This window comes from Lepidochelys kempii, chromosome 1 (assembly GCF_965140285.1).
Source record: "Lepidochelys kempii isolate rLepKem1 chromosome 1, rLepKem1.hap1, whole genome shotgun sequence".
NCBI lineage: Eukaryota > Metazoa > Chordata > Testudines > Cheloniidae > Lepidochelys > Lepidochelys kempii.
Genome location: NC_136380.1, coordinates 210,626,381 through 210,641,520, shown reverse-complemented (window position 1 = coordinate 210,641,520; position 15,140 = coordinate 210,626,381). Strand labels below are relative to the sequence as shown.

Below are 15,140 nucleotides of genomic sequence, written 5' to 3'. Positions count from 1 at the left end.
GAAGGGATATCAAATTTGTGTTGAAAGGAGGTTGTTTTGGAATGATAATGAGTAGTGTCCCTTGACGCTACTCACCCACTTGCTGAAGTGAAGAAACAGATTGACAGAGCCAGAAGAGTACCCAGAAGTCACCTACTACAGGACAGGCCCAACAAAGGAAGTAACAGAGTGCCACTAGCCATCACCTTCAGCCCCCAACCAAAACCTCTCCAGCACATCATTAAGGATCTACAACCTATCCTGAAGGACGATCCCTCACTCTCACAGATCTTGGGAGACAGGCCAGTCCTTGCTTACAGACAGCCCCCCAACCTGAAGCAAATACTCACCAGCAACTACATACCACACAACAAAAACACTAACCCAGGAACCTATCTTTGCAACAAAGCCCGTTGCCAACTCTGTCCACATATCTGTTCAAGGGACACCATCATAGGACCTAACCACATCAGCCACGTCATCAGGGGCTCGTTCACCTGCACATCTACCAATGTGATATATGTCATCATATGCCAGCAACGCCCCTTTGCCATGTACATTGGCCAAACCGGACAGTCTCTATGTAAAAGAATAAATGGACACAAATCAGACGTCAAGAATTATAACATTCAAAAACCAGTCGGAGAACACTTCAGCCTCCCTGGACACTCAATTACAGACCTAAATGTTGCAATTATTCAACAAAAACACTTCAAAAACAGACACCAATGAGAAACTGCAGAACTGGAATTAATTTGCAAACTGGACACCATTAAATTAGGCTTGGATAAAGACTGGGAGTGGATGAATCATAGAATCATAGAATATCAGGGTTGGAAGGGACCCCAGAAGGTCATCTAGTCCAACCCCCTGCTCGAAGCAGGACCAATCCCCAATTAAATCATCCCAGCCAGGGCTTTGTCAAGCCTGACCTTAAAAACCTCTAAGGAAGGAGATTCTACCACCTCCCTAGGTAACACATTCCAGTGTTTCACCACCCTCATAGTGAAAAAGTTTTTCCTAATATCCAATCTAAACCTCCCCCACTGCAACTTGAGACCATTACTCCTTGTTCTGTCATCGGCTACCATTGAGAACAGTCTAGAGCCATCCTCTTTGGAACCCCCTTTCAGGTAGTTGAAAGCAGCTATCAAATCCCCCCTCTTTCTTCTCTTCTGCAGACTAAACAATCCCAGCTCCCTCAGCCTCTCCTCATAAGTCATGTGTTCTAGACCCCTAATCATTTTTGTTGCCCTTCGCTGGACTCTCTCCAATTTATCCACATCCTTCTTGTAGTGTGGGGCCCAAAACTGGACACAGTACTCCAGATGAGGCCTCACCAATGTCGAATAGAGGGGAACGATCACGTCCCTCGATCTGCTCGCTATGCCCCTACTTATACATCCCAAAATGCCATTGGCCTTCTTGGCAACAAGGGCACACTGCTGACTCATATCCAGCTTCTCATCCACTGTCACCCCTAGGTCCTTTTCCGCAGAACTGCTGCCTAGCCATTCAGCCCCTACTCTGTAGCGGTGCATTGGATTCTTCCGTCCTTAGTGCAGGACCCTGCACTTATCCTTATTGAACCTCATCAGATTTCTTTTGGCCCAATCCTCCAATTTGTCTAGGTCCCTCTGTATCCTATCCCTCCCCTCCAGCGTATCTACCACTCCTCCCAGTTTAGTATCATCCGCAAATTTGCTGAGAGTGCAATCTACACCATCCTCCAGATCATTTATGAAGATATTGAAGAAAACCGGCCCCAGGACCGACCCCTGGGGCACTCCAGTTGACACCGGCTGCCAACTAGACATGGAGCCATTGATCACCACCCGTTGAGCCCGACAATCTAGCCAGCTTTCTACCCACCTTATAGTGCATTCATCCAGCCCATACTTCCTTAACTTGCTGACAAGAATACTGTAGGAGACCGTGTCAAAAGCTTTGCTAAAGTCAAGAAACAATACATCCACTGCTTTCCCTTCATACACAGAACCAGTAATCTCATCATAAAAGGCGATTAGATTAGTCAGGCATGACCTACCCTTGGTGAATCCATGCTGGCTGTTCCTGATCACTTTCCTCTCATGCAAGTGCTTCAGGATTGATTCTTTGAGGACCTGCTCCATGATTTTTCCAGGGACTGAGGTGAGGCTGACTGGCCTGTAGTTCCCAGGATCCTCCTTCTTCCCTTTTTTAAAGATTGGCACTACATTAGCCTTTTTCCAGTCATCCGGGACTTCCCCCATTCGCCACGAGTTTTCAAAGATAATGGCCAATGGCTCTGCAATCACAGCCGACAATTCCTTCAGCACTCTCGGATGCAACTCGTCCGGCCCCATGGACTTGTGCATGTCCAGCTTTTCTAAATAGTCCCTAACCACCTCTATCTCCACAGAGGGCTGGCCATCTCTTCCCCATTTTGTGATGCCCAGCGCAGCAGTCTGGGAGCTGACCTTGTTAGTGAAGAGGATGAGTCATTACACAAACAAAAAACTATTTCCCCATGCTAATTTTCTCCCTACTGTTACTCACACCTTCTTGGCAACTGTTTGAAATGGGCCATGCTGATTGTCACTACAAAAGTTTTTTTTTCTCCTGCTGATAATAGCCTACCTTAATTGATTACTCTCGTTAGAGCTGGTATGGCCAGCCCCATTTTTTCATGTTCTCTGTATATACATATATCTTCCTACTGTATTTTCCACTGCATGCTTCTGATGAAGTGGGTTTTAGCCCACAAAAGCTTATGCTCAATAAATTTGTTAGTCTTTAAGGTGCCACAAGTACTCCTCATTCTTTTTCCTTGAAATGAAGGACACTTAAGAGGTATGACGGTAAGGGCTGGGCCTTTGTGTACTTAGTGCTGCTGAAAGGTGTTGGCTTGACAATGCTGGTAAATGAAATCCTCTGTTAATCTATAGGGAAGCAGCAGGGTATGACTTCCTTTAGAGGGAAAAAGGGATAGTTCAGCCTCCATTATCTGTGCAGTTCTTGGCCTTGATGATGAGTCTGCCAAAATCATCTCATGTGGGGCAACCTAACATCTTTTAGATTAAATGCTTCAAACCTTCATTTACAGAGTTGAGGTTATCCAGTGATGCCTTTGAAAACCAGGAAATAACTAAGGCAGTGTAAACTTAAACTTCTGAAAACCAGGAAATACATAGATAGTGTCTTCTATGATAGCAAGGTACTGGACCCACAATGACCCAGAAAGTCCCTTCCAGTTTTGTATTCCTGTGTTACACACTGGTGCAACCTTAACTCCGTCCTTCTGGAGCTGGCAATAGCCAATGGGAATTCTCTGCGTGCACTCCAGCTACATTCTCTGAGTTAGCTCTCGCTGTATATAATGGAGGGATTCATTGGATTAGCTTGGCAGTGCTATGATAGTGTTATGAGGATATCTGTGGGGGGCTCCTGCTCCCGTGGAGGGGGGTTCTGAGTCCTCCCCAGGGGTATGTGATCAAAGGAAAGAGGTGCAAGTGTACCTTGATTCAGACTGCTTCATTTCAGCACTGTGTTGTATAGGTTGTCGCAGTAGCCATTCACGGGGTTCTTCTTGCCATGGGGATTGTCAGCAGTGAGGTGGGATATGAGAGTGGAGTGTCAGAGAGCTTATTGATGTGACTGAAAATAGAGTATTAGATGGAATTGTGTCCATAGGGTGAAGGGGTTGTAAAATTTAGCAAGTAGGGGGTTATTTCTATGGAGTGGGCTCAGAGTTTGAGAGTACAGCAGGTTTAGGTAGCTCCTGCACAGTAAATAAAATTTTTACCTTAGCAGAGAAAAATCATATATTCTGTCATACAGTGGTCATGTGCCCTGAGTGTTCTGCACTTCTGCAAGGTCAGAGTGCTAGTATGTGTTTTGTGGGCATTTTGGGGCAGTGCTCAGAAAGGGCAGAGTTAAGGTTGTGTTGGCATTTACCTTAACACTGTGTTTCTTAGTTTTCAGCAGTTTGTTTACATTACCATAATTCTTTATTTCCTGGTTTTCAGAGGCTTAGGTTTAGCCACTATCCATGTTCTGGAAGGGCATGAGGCACCACTTATCTCTGTGTTGTTGAAGTTTTGGGGAATTTATTTTCCTTGGTTTAAAAAGAAATATTTCTCAGCACCCCTGTGTACCAGAGCCCAGTTCTACCTCTGGATCATTGGCAATGATTATGCTCGCTACAGAATTCACTGGCTGCACATAGGTCCCTTCACTGTCTCTGCATCATTTCCTTGTCTCCTTTCTTTCTGCTGGTCCAGCACAGCCTGGTTCTCCCTCCTCAGTCATGGATGGAGAGGCAGAAATCAACTGGGCTCTGTTGGTTGAGGCGCTCAGGAGTGGATGCAGGAACAGTGTAGAGACTAGCATAAAGTTAGTAAGGATCTTTTTAAAAAGAGAAATTGGGGGATGAGGACATGAGAGGAAGGGTGATCCAGTGGTTAGGACTTAAGAGATCTAGGTTCAATTTCCTGCTCCATAACTGATCTCCTGTGTGACCTTGGCCAAGTCCCCTAGTCTCTCCAAGAGGGTTATATCCAGAAATGTATGTAGGCACTTAATTTCTATTGATTTCAATGGAAGTTAGGAGCCTAAATACCCTTGTGGATCTGACCCCATGTCCCAGTTCAGGGGACGGGGGTAATAAATACTTCCCTACCTCACAGGAGCATTGTGAGCATAAATACACTGACACTCAGATCCAGATCCACAAAGGGATTTAGGCACTGCATCATTCAGTATGATGGCACCTAAAAAATCACAGTAACAACAGAGCAATACACAAAGCTTGAATTAAGCAGGTTGGATAAATAACTAGAGTCATGGGATCAGGGGCACTGCACCATAGTCTTTCACCTCCCAGGTGGGTGCCATAACCACTGGACTATAGAGTCATTCTCATTGTCCCAATGACTTTTAAAGTACTTATATACTGTAGAACAGCTTCAACAGGAGAGCTTGAGACCTCTCCATCTCAGAGTGTCCTGTAGCTCAGTGGTTAGAACACGCTCTTGAGAAGTATGAGACACTTGCTCAAATCTTTCTCCATCCTTAGGCAGAGGAGGGAATTGAGCCTGGGTCTCCCACATAACAGGTGAGTGTGCTAACCACTGGGCTTTGTCACCTACCTGTTAGGCACATTCCATTCTAGAGAGCTGCATGTTTTCTTTAATAACATTTTTAATATTGTTTCCTCAAAGGGGCAGTGGGTGCCATGCACTAGCTGAACTAAATGTTGAGTGACTGAGATCAGTTGGGGGAGGTTTGAGTCAAGGTTTGAGCCCCAGGGATGTGCAAAAAAGTAACACTGTTGATTTTGTAAAATGCTAAGGTTTTTTTCAGGAAGCTGTATCTTAGGAACCCCGTGCTCAAATGACTCCAAATTTGGAACACTAACCTGACCCCTTGCCCCATAAAGCACAACAAATTTCAAAATATTCTAAGCATGCAGCTTGTACAGCACTTAGAGAAGTTGCTCTTTAAACAGAAAGGGCTTCTCAACCTGAACCAAAGTAGATTTGGCACTCTATTGTAATGGGAACACTTAATTCCAGTTTTGCTGGACTGGATTCAAACTGATGACCAGCTGGTGAACGTTTCAGTAGCTCATAACCAATGCACTGAGACATCCAGTTCCTTGCATCCAGAAATTAAGCTTCCTTTCTGGAAGGATGTTTATTTAATCAAGTTCTGCCTTGATTGAAGTTTACCCAGCCATTTTCCAGTCTCTGGACATGAAGGTCTTGTCTTCACTGCAAAGATAACTTGAGTTCTCACTCCAGTGTTGTCCCTAACCCGAGTCTCATCTACACGTGCAACCATCTCACTTAAGGGTGATGGTGCTTTTCACTTGAAATGTCAGGGCTGGGTAGGCTAAAGCTCAGGTGTTGCTAAAACTCAAGCAGTTAACATGACCACTCTGCAATGTGGATGTCGGCTAACACCACTGGAGTGCTCTTAGTCTTCCAGTGCCTTCCCACATTTCCCCCTGGGCCACATTTTCTTGCTGTCTACATACTAGCCAAAGTTACCTATTAATTCACATAACACAGTTTAGTATTTGACTCCACATTCCTACGTGGGTTACAGACTGCAATAGCACTCTGTTGCAGGGTGACTGGCCCCTTTAAGAGGGAGGGAGGTGTCCAGTGCACCTGTGATTCATCAGTTGCTGCCAGATTGGGCTTGAGTTGAAAGAGAGCATCTGGGCCCTAGAGGGGAGGAGACTGAGTGAAGTGGAAAAGGGCTCAGGGCTAAAAGACCAGTAGAGGAGCTAGCTTGCTGATCTTCCTGAGCTGAAGAGCAAATGCTGGGAGGCTGAAAGGGGCTGACTTGTTGGAATGTGTGTTTCATAGAGGAGTCATGAGTAGGGCTACATGTTTGTCTTGGAGGTTGCAGAAGTCACGAATTCCAAGACTTCCTGCAACGTCCTTGACTTCTGCAGCTGCCAGTGTGGCTGACTCCAGTGCCCCCCAAGCAGCTGGCTGCTCAGGCGTCCCTGGGGACAGCCACAACAGCCACTGCTGGAGCGGCTCTGCAGCCTGCTGCTCAGGTGGCCCCGCAGCCAGTCACACCAGCTGCTGCTGGAGCTGCCCCAGCCCCGGGGCCAGCCATACCGGCCGATGCTCAGGCAACCCTGGGCAGCTGGCCCTGGGGATCACCTGAGCAGTTGACCCAGGGGTGGCCGGCACAGTGGCTCCCCTACAGCGGTGACTGGAGCAGCCACTGGTCCCCTGGGGCTCCCTCACTCCTCCGGCTGCTGGTGCTGTGGGCTCCCCTAACCCCCCACCCCACCCCACTCCCCGCAGTCATACACTCATAGGACTAGGAAAGGACCTCGAGAGGTCATCTAGTTCAGTCCCCTGCACTCATGGCAGGACTAAGTATTATCTAGACAATCCCTGACAGTCCCTCACCTAAGATTCAAGCAGGGGTATTTATAGTATAAGTCATGGACGGGTCACAGGCCGTGATTTTTTGTTTCTTGCCTTTGACCTGTCCATGACTTTTACTAAACATACCCATGATTAAATAGTAGCCTAAGTCATGAGACTGGTCACTCCCAGTTGGATGGCCTGGAGATTGAGGTCCTGGAACAAGGGCAGAAAGGAACTGGGAACAGAGTGCTGGTGGACTCGTGGCTGGATGACCTGGGAATGATGTCCCTGGACAGGGGACTGGAGAATTGCTGTAGTTGTATGTTTTACTGTGGGAACTGGGAGGATAATTTTACCATGAGGGTTCTACAGACTATTGTACATGTACATAAATAAATTATGCCCAGAGGTGGGACTTTTTATCAGATGGTGAGAAATACTGTGCTCTTTATGGCTGGATTGAGGGGAAACTGAGGCAGGTGCACTTGTCTTGTTGTGGCTTGCCCCAGGTTTGGGCCACCTTGTCATATACTCCTATTTTGGTATAGCACTATGCCCAGAAGAAAAGGCCTCCAGAAGGTCATTTTCCCAGCATGATGCCAGCTGGCCAGAGGTTGACACCTGGGTTTTGATGGATCTCTGGTGTGAGGCCAGGAACTATGTTGTCAGGACCATGTATGGGTTGTGCCCCCAGAAGGGCTAACCCTAGCTAGAAGCTGGGACTGAACAACAGGGGGAGGAGGGCACTTGATACATTTCCCTGTTCTGTGTACTCCTTTGAAGGATCTGGCACCGGTCACTGTCAGAAAACAGGATCTGGGCTAGATGGACTATTGCTCTGATCCCGAATGGTCATTCTTATGTTCTTATCAAGCATGGGATGTGTCCCCAGAAGTCCTAGCCCCTCACATGAGTAACAGCACCCTGGACTTGAAAATGATTTTGTATTGTGTCTACACTCAGGAGGTCCCATTCAAGTGAATTGTGCAATGGAGAGAAGCCCACAGTCAAAACTTCCTGCACACTGATCTCACTCTCCTTCAAACACACTCTGCAACCCAGCATACCATCCTAAGCTTGAAGAAACAGCCTGTGACACAGTGGCCTATTGGTGCCAACTGGCTCCCTGGGGTTCACTGTTCTTTACAAGCAACTCCTGTCTCAGACCTGATAAACCCATGACACCTAACATACCACTTTCATGGTATTTAACTATGAAGGGTAGCATGTGAGGCCTCTGCTGAAAGCTTGTAACTTATCAATACTCATAATCGTTGTGAGATGTGTGTACGGGTGATATTTAAGGGGTAATGCCACTATTTTGAAAATTATGCCCTTATGGTCTTGGAGGGAAAGTGAGTCACCAGGCAATAATACATAGGAGCTGGAACTAGGGGTGTGGGGGTGCTGCAGCACCCCCTGACTTGAAGTAGTTTCCATTATATACAGGGTTTACAGTTTGGTTCAATGACTCTCAGCACCCCCACTATACAAATTGTTCCAGCACCTCTGCAGTAATATGTCTTGGTGATGGCCCATCACGCAGAAGGGAGTTGTCACCCTGTCCCCTGCTTATGTAATGTAATTCTCAATTGTCTGCCTTTACACCAATCCAGAAAAGTCAATGGAAAACCATCAAAGACAAACTATAAACAGTGAAACCACTTGGGAAGTGAAAAGGAACAATATGATAGTGAGAGGATCACCCTGTCTGTGAATAAAGGTGACAGACTGATTCAGTAGATCACCGAGTGGAGAAAGACACTATGTAGCTATTCACTGCCTTGATGAGCGGGGTTGCTTCATGAAATTCAACTATTAACCAGGGACTGGAATGCTCCTAGCTGTGGAGATCCCCAGACTGTTTGTTTGCTGACAGGGTTCTGAAGTGCTTGAAGGCACCTAGGCTTGATCTACACTTACAACTTATATTGGCATAGCTATGTTGGTCAGAGTTGTGACCTCACTGACTGACATAGAGATGCCAACAAAACCCGCAGTGTAAACACAGCTACGCTGACAGAAGAATGCTTCTGTCAATATTGTGTAAGCCTGTAAGGGACATATACAACAGTTATGGCTTGAATAATTAATAACTACTGATTCTTTCTGGCCCTCAAAAATTGGAAAAATATATCCACCGGAAACCTACTGACCACTATTCCTACCTACATGCCTCCAGCTTTCATCCACACCACACCACATGATCCATTGTCTACAGCCAAGCTCTACGATACAACTGTATTTGCTCCAACCCTTCAAACAGAGACAAACACCTACAAGATCTCTATCAAGCATTCTTACAACTACAGTACCCACCTGCTGAAGTGAAGAAACGGACTGACAGAGCCAGAAGAGTACCCAGAAGTTACCTACTACAGGACAGGCCCAACAAAGAAAATAACAGAACGCCACTAGCCATCACCTTCAGCCCCCAACTAAAACCTCTCCAACGCATCATCAAGGATCTTCAACCGATCCTGAAGGGAGACAGGCCAGTCCTTGCTTACAGACAGCCCCCCAACCTGAAGCAAATACTCACCAGCAACCACACACCACACAACAGAACCACTAACCCAGGAACCTATCCTTGCAACAAAGCCCGTTGCCAACTCTGTCCACATATCTATTCAGGGAACACCATCATAGGGCCTAATCACATCAGCCACCCTATCAGAGGCTCGTTCACCTGCACATCTACCAATGTGATATATGCCATCATGTGCCAGCAATGCCCCTCTGCCATTGGTCAGACTGGACAGTCTACATAAAAGAATAAATGGACACAAATCAGACGTCAAGAATTATAACATTCAAAAACCAGTTGGAGAACACTTCAATCTCTTCGGTCACTCGATTACAAACCTAAAAGTTGCAATTCTTCAACAAAAAAACTTCAAAAACAGATTCCAACGAGAGATTGCTGAATTGGAATTAATTTGCAAACTGGACACCATTAACTTAGGCGTGAATAGAGACTGGGAGTGGATGGGTCATTACACAAAGTAAAACTATTTTCCCATGTTTATTCCACCCCTCCACCCCTCCTGTTCTTCAGACATGCTTGTCAACTGCTGGAAATGGCCCACCTTGATTATCACTACAAAAGGTTTCCGCCCCGCCCCGCTCCGCTCTCCTGCTGGTAATAGCTCACCTTAAGTGATCATTCCGGTTACAGTGTGTATGGTAACACCCATTGTTTCATGTTCTCAATGTATATAAATCTCCCCACTGTATTTTCCACTGAATGCATCCGATGAAGTGAGCTGTAGCTCACGAAAGCTTATGCTCAAATAAATTTGTTAGTCTCTAACGTGCTGCAAGTCCTCCTTTTCTTTTTGCGAATACAGACTAACACGGCTGCTACTCTGAAACATATCCACTGCTGTTTGTGCCAAAATAGGATCCACTCAGGAAGTCAAGACAATAAGAAAATGGGTCACATCATGTGAGACATTTTGTCTAAGGACCCAGAGATCAGCCAAGGTTAGGAGTTGCTCTCTCCAGTAATAGAAACTAAAATGGCTAAATGAGAGTATTGTTAATCACATCACGTACACAAGAATCTCTCATAATTTGCATATAGATAGACTCTCTTTTTCCCTCCCAGTCTAGCTAAAAAGAACTACAAGTTACCAAGGAAAGGTGACATACAGCTTTGCTATGCAAACATTGCATAGTGTTCCTTGTGAGTGGATCAAGAGATGGGTGAGGAAGCTGCAAGTTAAGCGAATTAGAAAAGTAAGTTTGAAGGTCAAACTGGGCAAACTACCTGTTACACCAAGAAATCTAAACCACATGTTTTCACCCCAAATTGTAAGATATATATTGTTTTCCTTGTAAATCAAAAATACCGTGGATAATCTGTCTTTCATCCCAAATTGGAAGCTGCATATTTGTTTGCCTTGTGAGTCAGATCTACATCCTTCTGTATGTGAATACCGCTTGTTCTGTTGGAAGGCCCATAATGGGAAATGCTTATGTACAATCAGTGAATGTATGGAGTACGTCCTCCAAATTTACAGGTTTCAGAGTAACAGCCGTGTTAGTCTGTATTTGCAAAAAGAAAAGGAGTACTTGTGGCACCTTAGAGACTAACCAAATTGGTTAGTCTCTAAGGTGCCACAAGTACTCCTCCAAATTTAGAAGACCATAAGAGATTTTATTGGTTACATAACAAACAATTGTTGCACTCCAGAAGTAACAGGTATTTCCTGGTACAAGGAAGAAGGAATGTTGAAAGATATAAACCAGGGTGTAACTTTGAAATATGAAGAAAAATTACTTGAAACCAGTGATCCCAACTGATATTAGGGACTAATAATGAAATACAGTCCTTGAAATGACTCATGAAAAAAGCCTCTGATAAGAAAAAGAACTGAAGATATTTGCTGTACACCACCTGCTGGATACCAATGGAAGCAGCAGACAAACAGAGCTGAAATCTGAACAATCACTTGGCACGTGTCCAGTAGAAATCAGAGGCTGGCCCCTTACAATGAGACCTGAAATTAGGTACTGTATATAAAACTGAGTTCACCATGTGCAACTGGAGAGCTGACTGTCACTGAACTTAACAAGAAAGCGCAGCCTCCTAAGTGTGACAGATTCCTGGACCAGCCATGTGAAAAGGACTCTCCCCTATCCCAGTGTTAAGAGGATAAGAAGTGGTAAGATCTTATTTCAAATATTGTATTTCCCCTTCTATTATTTAATATAAATAACTATAGGTTCTTCTTTGAGTAGCATCCCCATGGGTACTCCACTTCAAGTGCCCATGTGCCCTTGATGGGAGATTTTCAGTAGCAGCCCCCTACACGTGCCATACACATCCTTGTATCCCTTATTGAGGTATATAGGGCTGCATGGGTAAGCTGTCCTCAGTTCCTTCTCAATCACCTTTGGCCTACACAACCTGCCTGCTTCACTTTTATCTAGTTGTAGTTTAGATTATCTTAGTTGTAATTAGTTTAGTGGATTTGTTTGTTTGTTCCTTCCCCTCTGAGGGATTGTTCTGGACTTTATTATCTAGGGTATGCTGGGATCCCCAGGCTTTAAGCATTGTCTTTCCTACCAGGAGCCATTTCCTGACGGACATTCTCAGTGTTTGCAGTGTTTGGGAGACACCCATGTACTGACCAAGTGTAAGACCTGCTCCTCATTCAAGAGCAGATTTTGTAAAAACAGGGAAATAAAGTTCAAACTGTTCATGAGTGATCAAGCCCTACAACAGGCTTCCAAACCAGGCTCCAAGAAGCCCCTTGTACACTGGGCTGTGAGCACATTTAGTGCCCTGCCTGCATCAGGATCCTGGTCACTGAGACCCTTGAAGGATGGAATGGCTGGTACCCTGTCCACCTTCAGGTCACAGTCACTGAAAGCCTTGGGAGATGCAGCACCTATAGCCATACCCATGGTACCAAGAGCCCCGCGCATTAAGTCTGCGTGTACCAATAAAAGAAGCAGGAGTGTTAGATCTCCTTCCAAGAAGTCTTTGTCACTGACTGCGAAGAAGGTTCTGGAGACCTCAGGTCCCAAAGGGAATACTATCAAGGTTCTGAGTCAGTCCGGTACCGAGAAAATGTCTCAGGTTTCCTCTAAGAGCCAAACTTCTTCTAAATAAGACTCGGTACTGAAGAGCCCTTCTGCTTCAAGCACTCATGTCAATATGAGCAGAAATTCCTCTTCAAAAAGGTCGGCAGCATCAGATTAATCAGTAACCTCTGTACCTATATTGGTGCCCCGGATCACTACACTGGTACCATCCGAGTCAGTCTGGATGTACTTACTCAAAGCATTTAGCGTCTGCTGCACTGGCACATTCTGGATAGGTCCGTTCCTCGGTACCGACACAGCTCTCCACAGGATTGCAGCCAGCTCCCATTTACATGGCAGTACCGTTGGTGTTTCGATATTCAAAGGTTCTTGTTGTGTTGGATCAGCCAGAATCTCCATTACTTACTGGTACTGGACAGCTTTCCATACCAAAATCTTCTGGGTCACTGACTCTGAGTTTTTCACTGAGACCTCCTTCGACCCAGACGGCAGCCATCCAGGGTGAACACTTATCTTTCCCCGCAGAATATGTTGACAATGAGTCTTCTTATAGTATTGTGATTCAGGGGTCTCCTGTCTATTCTGCAGGACACCGTTCTTCTACATATTCTCAGGTAATGGAAGACAGATAAATTTGTCCCCCAGCTATCTGGGATGACCAACAGCAGATGCCTCCTCCTTTGCCATCTGGGCTGTCTGCCCCCCCTTCCCCCCAGTGGCCTTATTGGGACCCCTGGGCCTTGCACCAGCCAACAGTTCCTGAAGGTGGTAAGCCATTCCTACAGAGAATATAGGAAGACCCATTATCACAAACCCTCATTCCCACCTCCCCAGCCACAGCTGGTAGCGGAGAGCTTTGAGGAATATGAGGCAAAGGCTCACTTCACACAAATATTTCTTTGTCATCACTGGGTGAGGCTGTAAATGCCTCCACTGCCTTTCATGGCAGATGACTTTAGACAATTCCAGGAGCTGATGACGCGCATTGCTGATAAAGTTCAAATCCTTTTAGAAAAGGCCCAGGACTCCTCGACATTTTACATACTTCAGGTTCTGCATGGGTGGCCATTCCTGTAAATGAGGCTTTACTAGAGCCTGCTAAGACCATTTGGCAGAGTCTAGCTAGGGGAGAGGTGGGCAAACTATGGCCCGCGGGACCATCCTGCTCGGCCCCTGAGCTCCTGGCTGGGGAGGCTAGCCCGGGCTCCTCCCCCTCTGTCCCCCCTCCCCCGGAGTCACACCACCGCGCAGGCAGCGGGGCTGCGAGCTCCTGCCACTCTGAGTGGCATGGTAAGGGGGTGGTGGAGGTGCGCGCATGGGGCGGTGGGGGGGTTGGGTAGGGGGTCCCGGAGGGCAGTCAGGGGACAGGGAGCAGTTGGACGGGGTGGAGGTTCGGGGGGGGGGTCAGGGAACGCAGGGGGGTTGGATAGGGCTTGGGAGTCCTGGGGGGCCTGTTGGTGGGGTGGATAGGGGCCGGGGGGGCAGCCAGGGGACAGGGAGCAGGGCAGGTTGGATAGGTCGGGGGCTCTGAGGGGGGAAGTCAGGGGGTGGGAAGTGGGAGGGGGTGGATAGGGGGCAGAGGCCAGGCTGTTTGGGGGGCACAGCCTTCCCTACCCGGCCCTCCATACTGTTTCACACCCCAATGTGGCCCTCAGGCCAAAAAGTTTGCCCATCCCTGAGCTAGGGCATCTCCTGCTTGAAAACATGCTGACAAAAATATTATACTCTGGCCAAGGATTTGGAATTTTTATTTTCACACCTGTCACCCAATTCTCTGGTTGTAGAAGCAGCCAGAGTGTGGTAGACAGCACAGTACAAAACTTATCCCTTTCAGCAAGGACCAGAAGCGACTCGACCTCTTCAGTCTCAAGAGTTACTTCTCTGCAATGTTGCAATTCAGAATAGCAAACCACCAAGCGGTCAGGTCAAAGTATGACTATCTGAATTACAATAAATTCAGCACCTTTACTGAGCATTTGCCAGAGGAACACTGCAGACAATTTAAGGGCAATTCTTAGTGAGAACATCATTACAGGGCTCCTTAGATGCAGCCAATACTACAGTCTGGTCCATTTCCACTATGATCATGATGTGATGAGCATCTTGGCTCCAGCTGTCCAGCTTCCCAAGGGAAGTGCAGAGTGCTGTTGAGGACTTCTCTTTTGATGTCACAAGTTGTACCTTAGTCAAATGATGAGTCGCTTCACACTTTGAAGGATTCGAGGGCTACGCTTAGCTCCCTCGGGATTTATACCCCTGTGAATAAAAGAAAATTTAGCAGGTCTCAAACAGCTCAGAAATCTCACTTGTTCCATTTCTTGAATTTCCATAGGCTGCCTGAACCACTGGACAGGAGACCAAAATACTAATAAAGAAGTCAACAATTGTCACAGATACTTCATCCCAGCCATCCACATCATCTAAATCAGTGGTTTTCAAACTGTGGGTTGCGACCCAGTACTGGGTTGTGGAATGTAAGGCACTGGGTCGCAGCAGCTCTGGTCAGCATCGTCAACCAGGCTGTTCAAAGTCCCATTGGCGGTGCTGCCCGGCTAAGGCAGGCTAGTCCCTACCTGTTCCGACACCACACTGCACCCTGGAAGTGGCCAGCAGCAGGTCTGACTCCTAAGCGGAGCCAGCACTCCTGTCCGTGTGCTGTCTCCGCCCCGAGCACCGGCTCCGCACACCCATTTGCCAGGAACCAGCCAATGGGAGCTGGGGGGTGGT

The 15,140-nt window shown here is 46.7% G+C and overlaps 1 protein-coding gene across 16 annotated transcripts in view; it reads left to right on the top strand.

Annotated features, from left to right (window-relative positions):
• Positions 1-15,140, top strand: part of VAMP1 (vesicle associated membrane protein 1) — a 127,696-nt gene that overhangs the window by 40,212 nt on the left and 72,344 nt on the right. Inside the window, exon 5 of one of the 16 annotated variants that reach the window (XM_073311105.2) lies at positions 14,746-15,035. The exons of the other annotated variants lie outside the window; for them this stretch is intronic. Coding sequence (XP_073167206.1) covers positions 14,746-14,837 — 92 coding nt within the window. The 3' untranslated portion in view covers positions 14,838-15,035. Of the gene's footprint in view, positions 1-14,745; positions 15,036-15,140 lie in introns of those variants that run through there. 16 annotated transcript variants of the gene reach the window in all.